This window comes from Durio zibethinus, chromosome 10 (genome assembly GCF_047325235.1).
Source record: "Durio zibethinus cultivar Kanyao isolate XHJ-2024 chromosome 10, ASM4732523v1, whole genome shotgun sequence".
NCBI classification, from domain to species: Eukaryota; Viridiplantae; Streptophyta; class Magnoliopsida; order Malvales; family Malvaceae; genus Durio; species Durio zibethinus.
In genome coordinates, this window is record NC_143171.1 from 27,529,791 (window position 1) to 27,545,619 (window position 15,829).

Below are 15,829 nucleotides of genomic sequence, written 5' to 3' on the forward strand. Positions count from 1 at the left end.
GATAAATCAAGATGTCTTGCTATTGACTTGTGGGCTTGGAAAATTACTTGAAACCAAGTAAATAAAAATGGTAAGATCTTAATTATGAAGTTCTCTTACGCTGACTTAGTCATCAATGATGACAAAAAAGACCACTTTTAATTTTTTGGAAGACCCATCCATTGGACGGGTGGAAACTGGAGCACAAATAATGATCTGCACTTTGTTTGCCATGCAGCACTGTCAAGGAAAGAAAATTTTTAGAGTAGATTAGAGAAGAAATTGAGTTGATCAGGAAAGTGGGAACCTGGTAATGATTCAAACATGATGTTAGAGCGTCAGAATAATTGTATCCATCAATAACATAAGATCCTGTTACTTTATAAGATGCATAAACCAGTACAAAGTTTTTATTAAGCAGTTGGTGGCTTGTAACTGTTGACGTTTGGTCAAGGTGGGTGTAAGTTTTGTATAAACTATGGAAGGTTGGTGGCCTTAATAACATAGTACCATTAATATGGATCTAGAGCTTAACTCAATTAATTCATAAAATAATTATTTTAAAAAAATGGCATCCAATAAATTTAATATTCGAATCTCAATACTTACAATCGTTTCTCTTGTTCTCGTATTGATGCTTATTTTATGAAAAAAATGGTACTACTGAATATGAAATTATTAAGGAAACAGGAATGACTTATAATTGATGGGCATTTTCTGTTCTCTAGAGTAGGATGCAAATCAATAGTGGTAGACTTTGGGGACTGACCACAATTTAGCTAGCTAGGTTAGAGTTAATTCCATATAGGAATTCACTACAGAAAGTAAGCTCTTACCTACATAATTTCCTTCTTATAATTGAATTAAATATGCAACTTTCAAGTTTTGCCTGATAAAATAGAGATTGAACTATTTGATAGATGTTTTCATTCTGGGTTTGATTTGCTATCCAAAGCTGCTTAAACTCAAGTACCAGGGAAAATGATCCTTTATGCTAGCTAGGAAACCTGATCAGAAGCTACACTCCTTTGATCTTCGTGAGGAAATTATATAGTACTTTAATTTAGTTGATGATGACTTCAGTTTGGCTTATATACATAGAAACTTTATTGAATAATAGCAAGAACAGCTGCACATCAAATGTTATATGGAGATCATTTTTACAAAGTAATTATAAGACACTAACAATAACATTTCATCCAGGGTAATGGCATATCATAAAAATACCATGATATGACACATGGTCCCTTATCAACTCCATGACTAGAAAACCCTAGAGCTAGCCAAATGGGACTCCCACCTAATAATTTTTCACATAGAAAATGATACAGCCACCATTAATTTGCTTCTTAATTACATGAAACGGCTAGCTTCACATGCTTCCACCACCTGATTGCTCATTGTCTCCACAAGGGTCATTCCACTGGGAGGGATAGTAAATGCCAGAAGTTTGATTAAAAGAACTTCCTCCAGTACTACCATGAGCAGCTGTTGTTCTTCTTCCATACTGGGATGCTGCTGCTTCTGGTGGTGGTGGCATTTCATTGTAGGCATATCGAATTAAATCAGCATTGGTAGCATCCAATTCCCTTTGGAGTCTCATCACTTGTCTTTGGAGGACCGAAATGGCTCCAACACAGCCATAAACAGGATCTTTCATCCTTGCCTCAGCTTCATAGGCAAGGGAATTCACTGCATCTTCCCTTTGATGGGGTTGTATCTCATTGAGCAGCTTGCTAACATTGCTTGCACCAAATATCTTGTGAACATTGACAAATTTTTGTGGCTCTTCAGGTGGAAAATATGGTGCAAAAATACAATCCGGCATGCATTTTCTCCTCAAAAACTTGCAGGCAGCACATGGTGAATTGGAATAGCTGGAAGAAGCCATTTTCTCTGCAGCCAAGAATTGCATGCATCAAGCATATCATACTTTGTCAACCACAATTTTTTTTTCTTTTTATATCAAATTCTGTTCAAATGTGAGCTTATGTATGGTTGATAAAGTAAAATTACTAGTATTCATTAACTTTGTAAAACTGGGAAAAAAAGGCATTTGTTCTAAATTCAAGATATCAAGAGAAACAACTAGGTTAAGGACCACAAGATTTCATGAGAAATTGCTTAAAGAAAAACACTCTCTGCCATCCTCTTTTCAAACAACTTTTGCTTTTTCTGACCTGCCAGGCAGCTTTCCTTGAATTTACATACTACTGTCAGAAACATTTCATCTTAAAATTAGTAGCCAAAAAAAAAAAAAACCCAAAAGTCAAAAACAAACCAAGATAAAATAAAAATAAAAATAAAATTTAGATGAAACAAAACATGTATGATTACATTAACATGCACAAACTCTAGGATTCTGTCTTGAATTTGGTCAAACAGTTGCATAAATTGACACAATCCTTCCATGCTTGAGGACCACAAAAATTTTCCCAAGATTCCACAATAGTAGATCTTTATCTTAATTTGTGGGAAAAGCTTGATCAGGCCTTATAGTAAAAGCATGATGAAGTGTCTCAAAATGAAACAAAAGAAAAGGGTAAAACAAAAGAAGAGTATAAATGAATATAAAGCATTAAATAGGATGCTTGTATTATGTAGTTACCTAGCTATTTATGACTAGCTTCTTCGATCAGAAGTAAAAAAGAAAACTACCTCTTTTCCCCTTGAGTATAGGCTGTTTGAAGATCTATGTCCCTTTGATTGGTTTGTCCCAGTGAAAAAGACTATGCAGTGGCAGAAAGATGAGAAATTCTCTTGGGTTATGTTATTGAATGTGAGGTGTGTTTTTAAAGAGGAAACCCTAGTTGCAGGACAGGGAGGGGAAGGCCTGCAAACACAGTGACAAAAGGTGAGAGAGATGGGAGAAAAGGGAGGCAAAGAGCATTTTCTGTGAGAAACAATGGAAAAAGCAAAAGACAAGGGGTAGTAAATGGAGCTACAAAAGGATGACTATGACACTGTCACTTATAATAATATCAATCCACTGTTCAAGAGCTGGTACTCATGAAATCAACTTGAAACTAATATTCACATCCCTACAAAATCTACCAAAAAAAGAAAAAAAATACTAAAAGATTTATACCTCTGACAACTTATTTCATTCGTGTGACATACGGGCTAAATGTTAAATTTATTACAATTATCATAATTTATTTTTGTTAGTTACATCATAAAAATAAAATTTTAATATAAATAAAAAAAAGTTTTAATTCGAAATTAAATCTTTAATATTTCTTTAAACATCTTTAACTATTAAATTAAAGGTTTGAGGATCATAACTTAATTTTTATAACTTTGAATATATATTAAAAAGTCGAATTCAAATTTAATCATTTAAAATTATATAATATTTAATAAATTTAAAATTTAAATTTTATATAAAAATATATAATAATAAATATAAGAAAAAGTTTTAAACTTATTGCAAAAGTCTTTTCCTTGATATAAATATATATATATATATATATATCCAAAAGCAAAAATGTTTATACATGTAAATGTCAACTAATCATCCAATCAACACTTAATTAAGTTAATCAATTGCATGTGCTCCCAATGGGGTTGGTTAGACATTTTCTTTTCATTTTTATATGCATGGTGCTAGAGAGTATATGTAATTAATTTATATATGTTGAATTCAAGGATTAACTTTGTTGATATATAAAATTACATTTAAAAAGGAGAATCCAATATATTTGAAATTGAAATTTTAATACTTGTAATTTATTCTTTTTATCTCAAAATTAAATTAATTTAATTCATTTCATTCATCTATTAATCCTCAAAAAATGATATAGAATTAAAATTAAAATTTTAATATTTACAATATTTTTTATTTCAAGATTACGATCTCTTTTATATCAAAAAAATTAATATATATTTTATGTATGTTGAATCAATCAGATCAATATATCTTCTTCAAGACTGTCTACCTAAAGTTCTACCTCTGCTACTTTGTATAGTAAAAAAGTCTTTGAAAATGATAGCATTTCCAATCCAAAATATGTAAAAATCCATGCATGAATACTCAAATTCCTTTTTGTCAACAACACAAATTTGGCCTGTTGGACAAATGAAGTGCCTAAACACCCAATCTTTAAATTTAATTTCCTACTGTGGCTCTGTTGGGTTCTATCATTGAGTTTAACTATTAGGATGAAGCTCAGAAACCTTTTCTGTTTACTTCTATTATTGAATTTTCAATGAACTTCACTGTAATTCCAGACAAACTAAGCTGAAATGATACAATGATGGATACTATTGGTGTCGATCAAAACTCTGAAATTACCAAGAAAGCGGTTAAAAGTAAATATATGAAGTATTTTATGTGTTTACATTCCAACACTCGAGTTAAAAATTAATATAAAAGAAGTCAGAATGAAAGAAAAATAAAAATGTATTAATAAAGTGGATGGATTGATAGTACTTAGATATATTTATTTATAGGCAAAAAATAAGAAATTTGTGATGTACCGTTGTAACGTAATCGAGCTAATGTGATATTAAACATGTCAGATTCACTTAACTTATAAAGTCAATCAAAAAATCCAAAATCCCCCGGATTATTTGTTTACTTTTCGGACCTAAAAAACCCCAAACAAGTACCAAAGAAAACTGGGGGAGGGGGGGGGGTCTCTCATTTTTTGCGTCTTCTCAGTTTGATCTTCAATTATATCTATATCTTGTCCCACCCTTGCTTGACAATACGACAAAACCTGCATTTACGGAACTATGAATTTTCAGCCTGAAGATATGATAGCAAACTCCTAGTTAGATCTTTCAACAATGTGTAGCCAACAGTTTTTCTCATGTTTTGAAATTGCTAGTAAAAAAAAAAAAATCAAAAGGATGAACATATATAGAAATAGCATTATTGTTTTGATGCATCCAGCTAAGTATATCATAGCCGCTCATTCTAAATTATACTTAATTATAGAAATAATCTAATTGAAAGCTCGACTTTTTTTCCTACATCAAAATGAGAAAAATAAAGTTAATGGGATTGGATTATGAAGTTTGCAAATATGAATCGAGTATTTGACCGATTAATTAGTTCATTTAACCAATTTTAAGAGATAATATTCAATAAATTTATAATTTAAATGTCATATTACAATTCATTCTCCTATTTTTAGATTATGATTTTTTTTTATAAAAAAAAATTTACAAATGTTAATTAAGGAGATGAATAAATAATAAGGAGGCAGCAACATGTATTACATAGATTAATTGTGCCTATATAATATTGATGAAGACATTTATAATATAAATGGTTCATTATTATTGTCTTATTAACTTTAAATAAGATATATTCTTGAGAAACATACATAGAAATCTCGTGTATAAGGATGCAAAGCGTATGATGGATGCCTAATATTATTAATTTCCTTTTGAATTAAAAGGGGGAGTTGGTGTAACCAATGATAGAAGAATTAACTCATGATCAGATAATCTAATTAAGATGTGTTGATGATTATGATACATTGGATCTCTACTTTTTTTTCTAATGCATGCGTACCAATATTCTAAAAAAAAAAAAAAATACATGCATTTCCAATGTATTCTAAATTCTAATACAAAAAACATTTCTATACAATAACATTCTTTCTCTATCATAGTATTGATGCAATGATAGCTAAGGGTCATGAAGAAAAAGAAAGATTGGGAGACTCAAATACAACTAATGGGCATTTTATTTGCTTCAAAAAAGTTTTATAGTATAAAAATGCTTATTTCTTTTATAAAAGAGTTCAAAATCTAAGGAAAATTTATTAAAAAGAAAAGGAAATTTAAGTGTTGCGATCGAATTTTAATTTTTTAAAAATAATAAATAATTTGAATTAAATTTAAAATTTAAAATATAATTATGATTCATAGATTATTGCTTCAGATTATTCGATGCAAATTATTGGTTGCGTCAGATTGTGATGGGTGAGAGAAAAAAGTTGGGGGGTGAAGGAGATAAAGAGGAATAATTTAAGTTCAAATGATCAAGCATGGCCCTAATGATTAGAGAAGTTATTATTGGTTCATAAAAAATGAACTTATTGTATTGCACTAATCAATTGAATGCTATAATATTATTTAATGTTACTTCTCTATTTTAATTTATATCTTTTAATATTTTTTTAGTTAGATTGATTAGAGATTGTAACCACATATCTTTCAATTGTTTAGATTTTAAAAAGAATTTTATTTTGATACATAAGATATCAGATTACATAATAAAAAATAATTTTCTTTCGTTTCATAAATTTCATCTCATTTATTTTAAAATTATTTTCGAGACTTAAGCCCCTCGAGGCGAATTTTAAATACGATATTGATAAATATGTATGTATGATATTGATTCCTAATAGTAAAGAATGAAATGAATGGTTCATCTCATTGTTATTGTGAATTTATCAAAAAATTTTATTCAATTTGGTCCATAATATTGAGATTTAATCTCATGACATGATATTTGAATGTCAAGTGAATATAAGCATTAGAGCATATAATATTCATAAAGATATTTCATGACATTAAATATATACATGAAAAACATTATCTTAATGGGAAGAAAGTCTTTAACAAATTTAGGAATTGAATCTCAAAATCTTATTCTATTAACTATTTATATCTTTATTATCATAGTAAAGCAAAAGATATATAATGACAACACTTGATTTAATAGTTATTAATAAAAAATATCAACATTGTACTAATAAAAAATTACTATTTATCTCATCACTTTTGTTTTAAAATTTTGAACTTTTTATATAAAATATAATGATTAGTGTAATTATAATTTTTTATTGATAAATCAGTTGATTTAAAATTCATGTAATAGTAGGATAAAAATAAATCTTATCTTATTATTATATCATTTATGATATTACAAAATATATGTCAATAATTATATATTAGACTACCAAATATAAAAAATTTCATATTACAAAATAAATTTGATTATTCGTGTATCTATATCATATAAAATATTAAAATTTATGTATTTATATCATATTTTATATAAAAATTATACGTTTTAATTCATATTTAAATGCACATACAATTAATGCTAAAATTTTAAATATATTATAGTCATTTTTTTATCATATTTGTATTATATTATTAATTTTGTATTTTATATCATCAAATCAAATAAAAAAAATTAAGGGCAAATTTGATAGAGTAAGTAACACTCGTCCTAATAAACTCCATTTGTCTCGTTTAATCACACTATTTAGCCCACAAATTTAGGCTTTGTTTAGTGAGTTGATATTTTTGGATGATTCATTAAGTAGCACAAAATTTTTTCCAATTTGGTCTAATCTTAAACGTCATTTCTCCAGCTTAATAAAGTTTTTTTAAAAAAAATAAATCAAAATCACAAAACCCAAGATTACTCGAAACAAAAATCGAAAATCTTAAGTCATAGGCTTGTAGGGAGGTATCAGATTCCACTTCAAAGCAATTTAATGATGAAAACAATGATGATGCGGAGGATGGGTTTTTCAGTAATCACATCCAGGCAAGTGGGGTGACTTGTGATTCTATATATATTTCATTTAGATTTACCATTTTTAGTATTTATATAATATAAAATATTAAAATTTTTATATTTATATTTTATTTTATATAAAATTATATATCACAATTTATATCGATATAAAAAATATAATATATATTTTTATTTATTAATTATATAAATAATAATTATTAAAATTTTAAAATATATCATATTTATAATTTATATATATATCATATTTATATTACATTATATTTTATATTATCAAATTTAATTTTAACTTGAAAAATTACTATAAAATTATATAAATCTGATTTTTTTCTTATAAATTTCTAAGAAAAGTAGAACTGAAAATATTATTAATAAGAAAGCCGTACAAATAATTGGGCTTCGCTGAAAATTAATTATTTAGGCCTGACCTAAATTTGCTTTATGATTTGGACTCATTGCGACTTCCAAATCGTGGGCTTGGACTAGCTTAGAATGTATGATTTAATCGTGGGCCGATTTTAAACACAGATCATTAAGCATTATATTTTTTTTAACAAAAATTATATATAAATTTAATAATAATAAAAAATATTATTCATATTTTTTATATTAACGCAAATTATAATAATTAATTTTCATCAAAACACAATGAATTATTAATATTTTATAAAATACAAATACACAAATTATTAAATTTATTTGTAAGGTTTTTTTTTTTCAATTTTCTTATATAAAATTGTTAGTAATCATTGTTAATGTGATTGCAGTCATCTAAAACCACATGAAATAGTGAATATCAGTTAGGCAGACGAAAGTTGGCAAAAATGGTAAAAAACGAATGCTGAGGTGTTAATGCATTCAAATTTAAATCTCTTCACGATCATTCGTTAATAAACGATTTATAAATCTAAAAAATTCACAAATAAAAGTTTAATAAATCTCTAAATCCTAATTAAATTAACAGCTTACTTTGACTTTGAAAATGAAATAATTTTTCCGGATAAATAAATATATATATATATATCAGCTTGATGTTGCACTTTTCTATGTATATATGTATTTCCATGTGCTAACTGGAAAACAGGCAAATCTCAAACCAATTGGCAGGGGCTTTACATTCCCTTCCAGAATTTGAACTTGAATTTGCCTGCTGATTTCTGTTCCTCTGGCAAAATTATAACTCAAAGGTCATTTGTTTATATAACATTCACCAGAGAGAGAGCAAGTCAAAGACCAAAACACCAATATCTAAATCTATGGATCATTGGGGAGGGTGATAAATGGTTGTAACCTACAAATAATTTTGCATCACCGCTTTACATTTTCAATTACAAAACCTGCAAATCAAAAGCTACACCATTAAGCTTGTCGTTTAACCAAGTTTTTATGTGAAAGAAAACAAGAGAAAGAAGGAAAGAGAACTTACTCCAGGCAAAATTTGAAGGAACTTGTGCACCTGACTTTCAAAAAAAGACTAAACACTGGTATTTTATACAGCCTTCTTCACAGTATATCTACTACTATCTCCAATGAATTTTCCACCAAGTTTCATGGAGCTGCTAGAAAGTAATCTCGGATGGTTTTCCGTTTCAAAGAGGAAGGAGGATTTAGGACTGAAGATGGACTCTTCACTGCAGCTTCAGGTGTCTTCTCAAAGGTTTCATTTGAGTCTGAAATTGATAAGAATTTTTTCTTCTCTGCTTCAGGAGTACTAAGCAAAGATGCAGTGGTAGGACTTGACGAGTTAATTTGGTGGAATGCTTCATCTGAAGAATATGAACAACCAGGTTCCTTTGTTAGACCCCTTAGTTCTTCATTCTCATTCGTCAACAATTTTCTACTTTTTGCACTTGGAATTGCTATTACTCTTCTTCGGATGGAAGATGGTGATCTTGATCTTGAGCTTGAGCAATAGCTGGTTTGAATGTTCCATATCCGAACCTAACAAACGACCATTTAAAGAATAATTGAATCATTCAAACAGGCAGCAAAGGGAAAATCAATGTGGCTCTTGCTGGAATTGAGAAGCATAAAACTAGCAAAAGATTTGTAATGCTTAATCTCCACACTTACTGTAAAATCATCTGCAGTAGTTGCTATCTTCCCAATCTCAGATGGGCACCTGCAAAATATGGAAAAAAAAAGATTAACATTTAAAACTACAATAAGCGATGAGAAGAATTATAAAAACTATGGTTACAATGAAAGGAAATTACCAATCTACTGCTGTAACTTCCCCATGATGACTTTTCAAGATGATAGGCTCCATTTGAGGCTTGTTTACCTGGTTTTCCATTGTTAACTAGGTCATTTACTGACACAGAACAAGAAACTTTCATTTTAAGAAGAAACCAACCTTCCATATATGAGCATTTCCGTCACTGGAACCACTTAGTATGTGATCTGAATCTGGGCTGATTACTGACTGCAATTGCATAAAAATTCAAAGGATTGGAGAGATTACCAATCTAACAAAACTAGTAGTGTGCTTGGGCTTATTGCTAATAGTTAAAAGATGAGCAGAACATAAAATGAAACAGAATATACCTTCACATAAAAAGACTCTATTTGGCATCCGGAGAAAGTATGCATTGGGCCCTTATCAAGCTGAAGTACATTATACAAGTATATTCTAGTAAAAGGAAAAGAAAAATGCATCCAAATTAGACATTCAGCATTTAATTAATGAAACATTTTTGGTTAGAGCAAAAACCACCAAAACAGAAATTTTGGCTCTACAGTTAAAGATCGTTAGAATGAATACCTATTGTCCATGCATGATGCTGTGAGAAACACTCCTTTCAAATCCTGGGACAAGCTAGATATACCCTGAAATCAAGGAAAAAAAAGTACCATGAGACATGCCTGATATATCTAACTCTAACTAAAGCTCTAGATCTATGGATCACCATCAATCCTCATGCAATCATCACTGGACTATTGGCAGTAGATTGCTGGATTGAACAGCTATGTTCAATCATCTATGAGAATGACTTTTATTTTCCCATCATCTCATGGTGAAATAATCATTTCAACATATATTGAAGGAGAGAAAAGCAACCTTTTTAGATGAAGACTCTGGGTGGGGGCATGCCTTGGCAACATGAGATTTCAGATTTCTGGTATCCCAGAACTTCACAACGCTGAAATAACAGCAGTAAAGGAGATTAAGTCAGCATGCGTTTATGCTGTACTCAAAACTTAATCTTAGGAACGTCACAGGGTTTCTAACTTACCTGTCTGCAGCTCCAGCCGTAGCAATAGAAACCTCATCTTTGAGATAAAGAACTGACGTAATGCTTGCAGCAGCAGCCTGAAAGGATGCAAAGTATTAAAAATTGCTGACATAATATTGAAAAAACTTCAGCAGTGAACAAACCTTGCCGCGCCTCCCCCGCCTTGCTTGAGATGAAGGATGAGCTCCTTTGACCATGGAAGTTGATCTAAATGAAGCGACAATAACAACAATGAATGGAGAGGCAATTGTTACCAAATATAAAAAATATAAACTGCTAAACTATGCGAGAGGTATAAGTAGCAGTAACTAACGGAAGGCAAACTTCATCACATCTACTTCTGGAGTTAATCTTGCATCTTAGATCCCAAATGGCAAAGGACCCATCTCTCGAACCAGAGACAACAAGATCTGTTAGAAAATTAATGGTTAAAGACCATCTCTTTCTCAACAAAAAAAAAAAAGGGTTTCGAGAAACCTACCAGAATTAGTTGGATGAGAACTCAAACATTTTACACTTCCCGTGTGCAACATCAAGACTGCAGAGCATTTCCTTTCCTGAACATCCCATACCTTTATCTGCACAATGTCCAAAAGGAAATGCAATTCACTTACATTTATTGTTTCTTTCTCATTAAAACACTAAGATTAGGTTTGGTTGGTACTTTTGATTTTTGTTTTTCCTTTAATAGAGGGAAATGCAAAAATTAAAGATAAGGGATAAAAAGCAAAACGTAGAAGCACTAGCCAAACAGAACCTAAAACAAACTGTTTTTTTTTAATGCATGGCTACTTACAGTTTGATCCCCTGAAGCTGTTAAAATGTGACTATCTTCCTGCAAGAAATATTCACTAGCATTAAAAAAAAGGCATGGAGCATAGAATCATTGACTAGAATATTTTGCACGGCAATGACTTCTTCACATTCCTTCAGTTAAACCAAATATAGACATACACAAGTCCTAAAGGTGTGTTTGATTCATAAGATTATGATAAAATAAGATAAAATGATATTATGATTAATATTAAATTAAATAATGTCTCACTATCTTGTGTTTGATATATGCAAGAATTAGGATAAAATAAATTATTTATTGGTCAAAATTATACTTTTTCAAAATTTATACAATTTAAATTATTGATATAATTTTTAAAAGTATAATAAAACATATAAATTCAATCTCATAAATTAAAAATAATCTTTTCCACTTTGAAAGGATTGAATCATCCTATGCCAATAAGATAATTAATCCTCCTTATAATCTTATCTCTTTCTTTAGATACAAAACAAACACAATCTATTATATCCATCATACTATGCATCAAAGATGAACTAAGTTACAAGATTGTTCTCAATTCCTTTATGATTACGTTCAAAAAGTTGGGTTATAACATCCTTCACTCATTTCAACCATCCACACGAATCTAAAGCCTCATCACGAACCCAAATGTGGATGGTCCTAACATATGTATTTACAGATTAATAGATTATCAATGGGGGAAAGCATTAGAAGGATGAGAACTTGTGCCAAGGGCTGCATTTCCACACTGAAATGGACACCATCTCCATTGGACATTTCAAGTTATAACTACTAGATTTAAGTTAAATTCATATTTATACATGAAATCTCCTAAGAGTCAAATGCAGAAAAAAAGTGGTATTACCTTGATCCAGCATACATCAAATATGGCATTTTCATGTGCAACCCAATCACTGATTCTTGCTTTTGCTGCACATAATTTATTAACAAAAAAAAAAAAAAATCAGTCACTAAAAATGAAGCACTAAAACTGATATTTTAAAAGATAAAACAAAAGAGATTTTAATGGAATAAAACAAATTAACCTGCATTTTCCTGGTGAGATGCAACAGAAGAAAGCTTCCTACGAGAGTCAAACAGGCTTACATATCCAACCTCATCAGATACAGCAAAAACATGAGAATTTTTACTTGCCTGAAATTTGGGATTTTACAAGGGAAATTTTTTAATACAATCCATAAAACAAATACAAAGAAAAATTGTATGAAATTTTTGTACTCTATATTGTCTGAAAGAGTAAGATTCGAAAGTCGAACAGACTTAAACCATTCAAAAACGAACTTTAATTATAAATATATTTATATAATTGATTGAAAATGGGAAAAAAAAAATAAGAGTACCTTGCAAAAAGAGATGGCCAAAGGAGGCGTCGGTTCAGCATCGTGTTCAACGGCGACAGCTCCGATTTCAGTAAAATCGGAAGCTAATTCATCAATAAATGGTCGTTTCCTAACTGAAAATTGAACAAAAAAATGGAAAAATTAAGACAAAAAAATGGAGATAGAAAAGAGATAGAGAGAGAGAGAGAATTTGAGAGTTACCTCGAAAGCTACTGAGTTCTCTGGATCTAATGCTATGGAAACAAGATTTGGACCTACACGAATCCATTTGTGTTTTGCAGAGGCCAAAAGCTCATACACAGATTTGAAAACGAAAAAAAAATGAATGAATTGGAGAGGGAAATCTTTATATATTTCATTTGGTTTGGCGCGAGTGGCGTTTGGCTGTTTTGAGCTGACGCGGGAAAACTCAAATTTCTTCTTTTCGCATTTTACAGTTTACCGGCGGGCCTGTTTTCAGTGTCTAACTAAAAAAATAGTAATAATAAAAATAAAAATTTTACTGCATAACGTAATGAGTCGAGGTCAGGTAGAATCGGTTTTTTTTTTTTTTGAATTTGTCTCGATTTTATATTTATAATATTTAAATTTGATATAATTTGATATTTTTAAAATTATTTTATATTTAAATTTAATTAGATTTAATATTATATAAAATTATATTTGATTTATTCGATTTAAAATTAATAAAATATTATTTTTTAAAAAATATAAAATAATATTTTTAATTTTATTTTAAATAAATATTTAAATATATTTAAATATAAAAATAAGTAAATAATTAAAAATAATTTTTTATAAATATATATCGATGTGAGATTAGTTTACTTAAAATCTGATCTTAAAATTTTTTTAATTATTAATCAACTCGACCTTAATCGAAACTCAATTAAAAAAACTTAAATAATCGAATCAGATCGAAACTACCGATTACATGTGATTTTGTCATCCCTATGCATAATTAATAATAACAATAATAATAATTTGACTGCATAAGATTTTTTATGGAATTGCATAGGTTAATACTTTACTAATAAAGTGTTTGGATTAAAACCTATTTTCATAAAATATAGCACTAAATTTTGAATTATAAAAAATCACTTTTAATGTGAGAATCGCATCCAATTTCTAAATATGATATTTTTTAATTATAAAAAATTTACAAATGCAATAATAAATTTTTAAATTGACAATCATTTAAATATAAATAACAAATTAAGATGATCAAGTTATGTATAAAAAACAAAATATTTTATTTAATATTATTAAATAACGTTATAATAGTAATTAAGATCACACAACTTGACATAAAATACCCTCACTCCGTGGCAAGTTTAAAATTATTAAAATATGTTATTTATTTTGGTTTGACGTTGTATTTTTTTTTAAATTATGAAATGTAAGAAGCATGATTATAAAGGAAGAAATATGATATTTGCATATATATATATATATATATTAATAGTTCAAAATTATAAAAAAGAATTTGTAATTTAAAAATAATAAAATTTAAACTTCTAACATGTTAAAATAATTATGTACAAAAGTTAATTACAATTGGCTAGTGCAAGGTGTTTCTTTACCCCTTTTTACTGTTGTCAAATAATACAAAAAAAATATTTAGATCATATTTGATGTGTATGAAGATAGATAAGATATGATAATAATTATCTTATATTATATTTGATTTGTATATAAAAAAATAGATAAAATTATAAGAAAGATTAATATCCTCTTAATATAGAATAATTCAATCATCTCAAAGTGAAAAAAGTTATTTTTAATTTATGAGATTATACTTATATGTCTTATTATACCATTAAAAATTACATTAATAATTTATATTATATAAATTAAAAAATAATAATTTTAATCGATAAATAAATTATCTTATTTTAATTTTTACACACATCAAACATAAGATAGAGTGATATTATTTAATTTAATCATATTTATAATATCATCTTATCATATCTTATTCTATCATAATTTTGTATGCCAAACATATCTTAAAGTCTACAAAATGAAGTTGTAAAGTAGTTCAATTTAACGCGATACTACAAACGAGTAAACAAAATAATCAGTGAAGTAGGTTCCTACCTCATATTATGAACAATTAAAATGTATTTAAAAAAAAAAAAGGAAAACAATTTGACAAATTACACATTTACAAAGATAATTTTGAAATTTTGATTTTATTAGTTAAATAATTTTTTATAGTAAAAATTTGGATTGACATTACTAAAAAACAATGAATTTAATAAAATATTGATTCAAACTTGAAATTAAAATGAACTTATTTATCCATGCTACTAGAATAAGCTAGTGATGATGTCAATTATTGGTAGGGATAATAATAAATAGTAAATAATCGAATATTTTGTGTTAGTTGATTTTTTTATCAAATTCAAATAGTTATAAATAAGTAACTATCAGATTTGAAAAATTAATTTGTTAATCGTAACAAATTCGAATAATATCTTTCGGTTATTTGATACTTAAATTCATGTAAATTTTTTAACAAATAATATTGGATATTCGAATTTATTATCCGTTTGCATGTAAAAAATATATAAAATTTTATATTTATAAAAAAGTTTAAACCTTAGCAGATAACCGTTATTTATTACTAATTTTAAATTTAAAAATTTATGAAGAAGCATACAAAAGCTCAACTTTCTTGTAATATCGATTGGTTACAGAGTTGGTTAAAGTTGCTAGTGGTAGGAAGTTGAAAATTGCCGGTTATTGTTGTAATTGGCTAAAATTTTGCCAAATTCTATTACTATTAGGTTACGAAAGACATTAATTTTATTTCATAAAACCTAATTTATTTATGTTAAGATTCGAACTCGAGATTTTTACAATAAAATCTTAAATTTTAACTGTTAGTTTGTTTAACTCACACATCATTATCTCGTAACATCAGCCCTTATTCAAGCAAGAA

At 28.2% G+C, this 15,829-nt stretch overlaps 1 protein-coding gene and 1 pseudogene across 3 annotated transcripts; both read right to left on the reverse strand.

Moving 5' to 3' along the window:
* Window positions 1-1,161: 1,161 nt before the first annotated feature.
* Window positions 1,162-2,927, reverse strand: LOC111292542 (LOB domain-containing protein 25 pseudogene; annotated as a pseudogene). Of its 2 annotated transcripts, none has more exons than XR_016345910.1 (2): window positions 2,638-2,927; window positions 1,162-1,875 (listed from the first exon to the last, which is right to left on the reverse strand). The product of XR_016345910.1 is annotated as an LOB domain-containing protein 25 pseudogene, transcript variant X1 (transcript). The 2 variants fall into 2 exon arrangements; XR_016345911.1 differs by having other exon boundaries at window positions 2,588-2,927.
* Window positions 2,928-8,516: 5,589 nt separating this feature from the next.
* On the reverse strand, window positions 8,517-13,205 carry LOC111292835 (Transducin/WD40 repeat-like superfamily protein). Its single transcript, XM_089767342.1, has 17 exons — window positions 13,084-13,205; window positions 12,883-12,995; window positions 12,568-12,676; window positions 12,387-12,451; window positions 11,519-11,557; window positions 11,204-11,300; window positions 11,036-11,132; window positions 10,866-10,929; window positions 10,723-10,799; window positions 10,548-10,629; window positions 10,251-10,315; window positions 10,034-10,118; window positions 9,843-9,911; window positions 9,703-9,770; window positions 9,560-9,608; window positions 8,913-9,427; window positions 8,517-8,823 (listed from the first exon to the last, which is right to left on the reverse strand). The coding sequence occupies exons 1-16, from the start codon at window positions 13,148-13,150 to the stop codon at window positions 9,035-9,037; spliced, it is 1,539 nt and encodes a 512-aa protein (XP_089623468.1). The 5' UTR covers window positions 13,151-13,205; the 3' UTR covers window positions 8,517-8,823; window positions 8,913-9,034.
* Window positions 13,206-15,829: the final 2,624 nt, after the last annotated feature.

Bases quoted from the DNA above. Each gene is read 5' to 3' on its own strand.
- LOC111292835 (XM_089767342.1), bottom strand. From the start codon at position 13,150: ATGGATTCGTGTAGGTCCAAATCTTGTTTCCATAGCATTAGATCCAGA. The intron at 11,301-11,518 runs GTAAGTAGCCAT...GACATTGTGCAG, and splicing joins CAGCTTCAGGGGATCAAACT to ATAAAGGTATGGGATGTTCA. The intron at 11,133-11,203 runs GTAGGTTTCTCG...ATTTTCTAACAG, and splicing joins TTCTCATCCAACTAATTCTG to ATCTTGTTGTCTCTGGTTCG.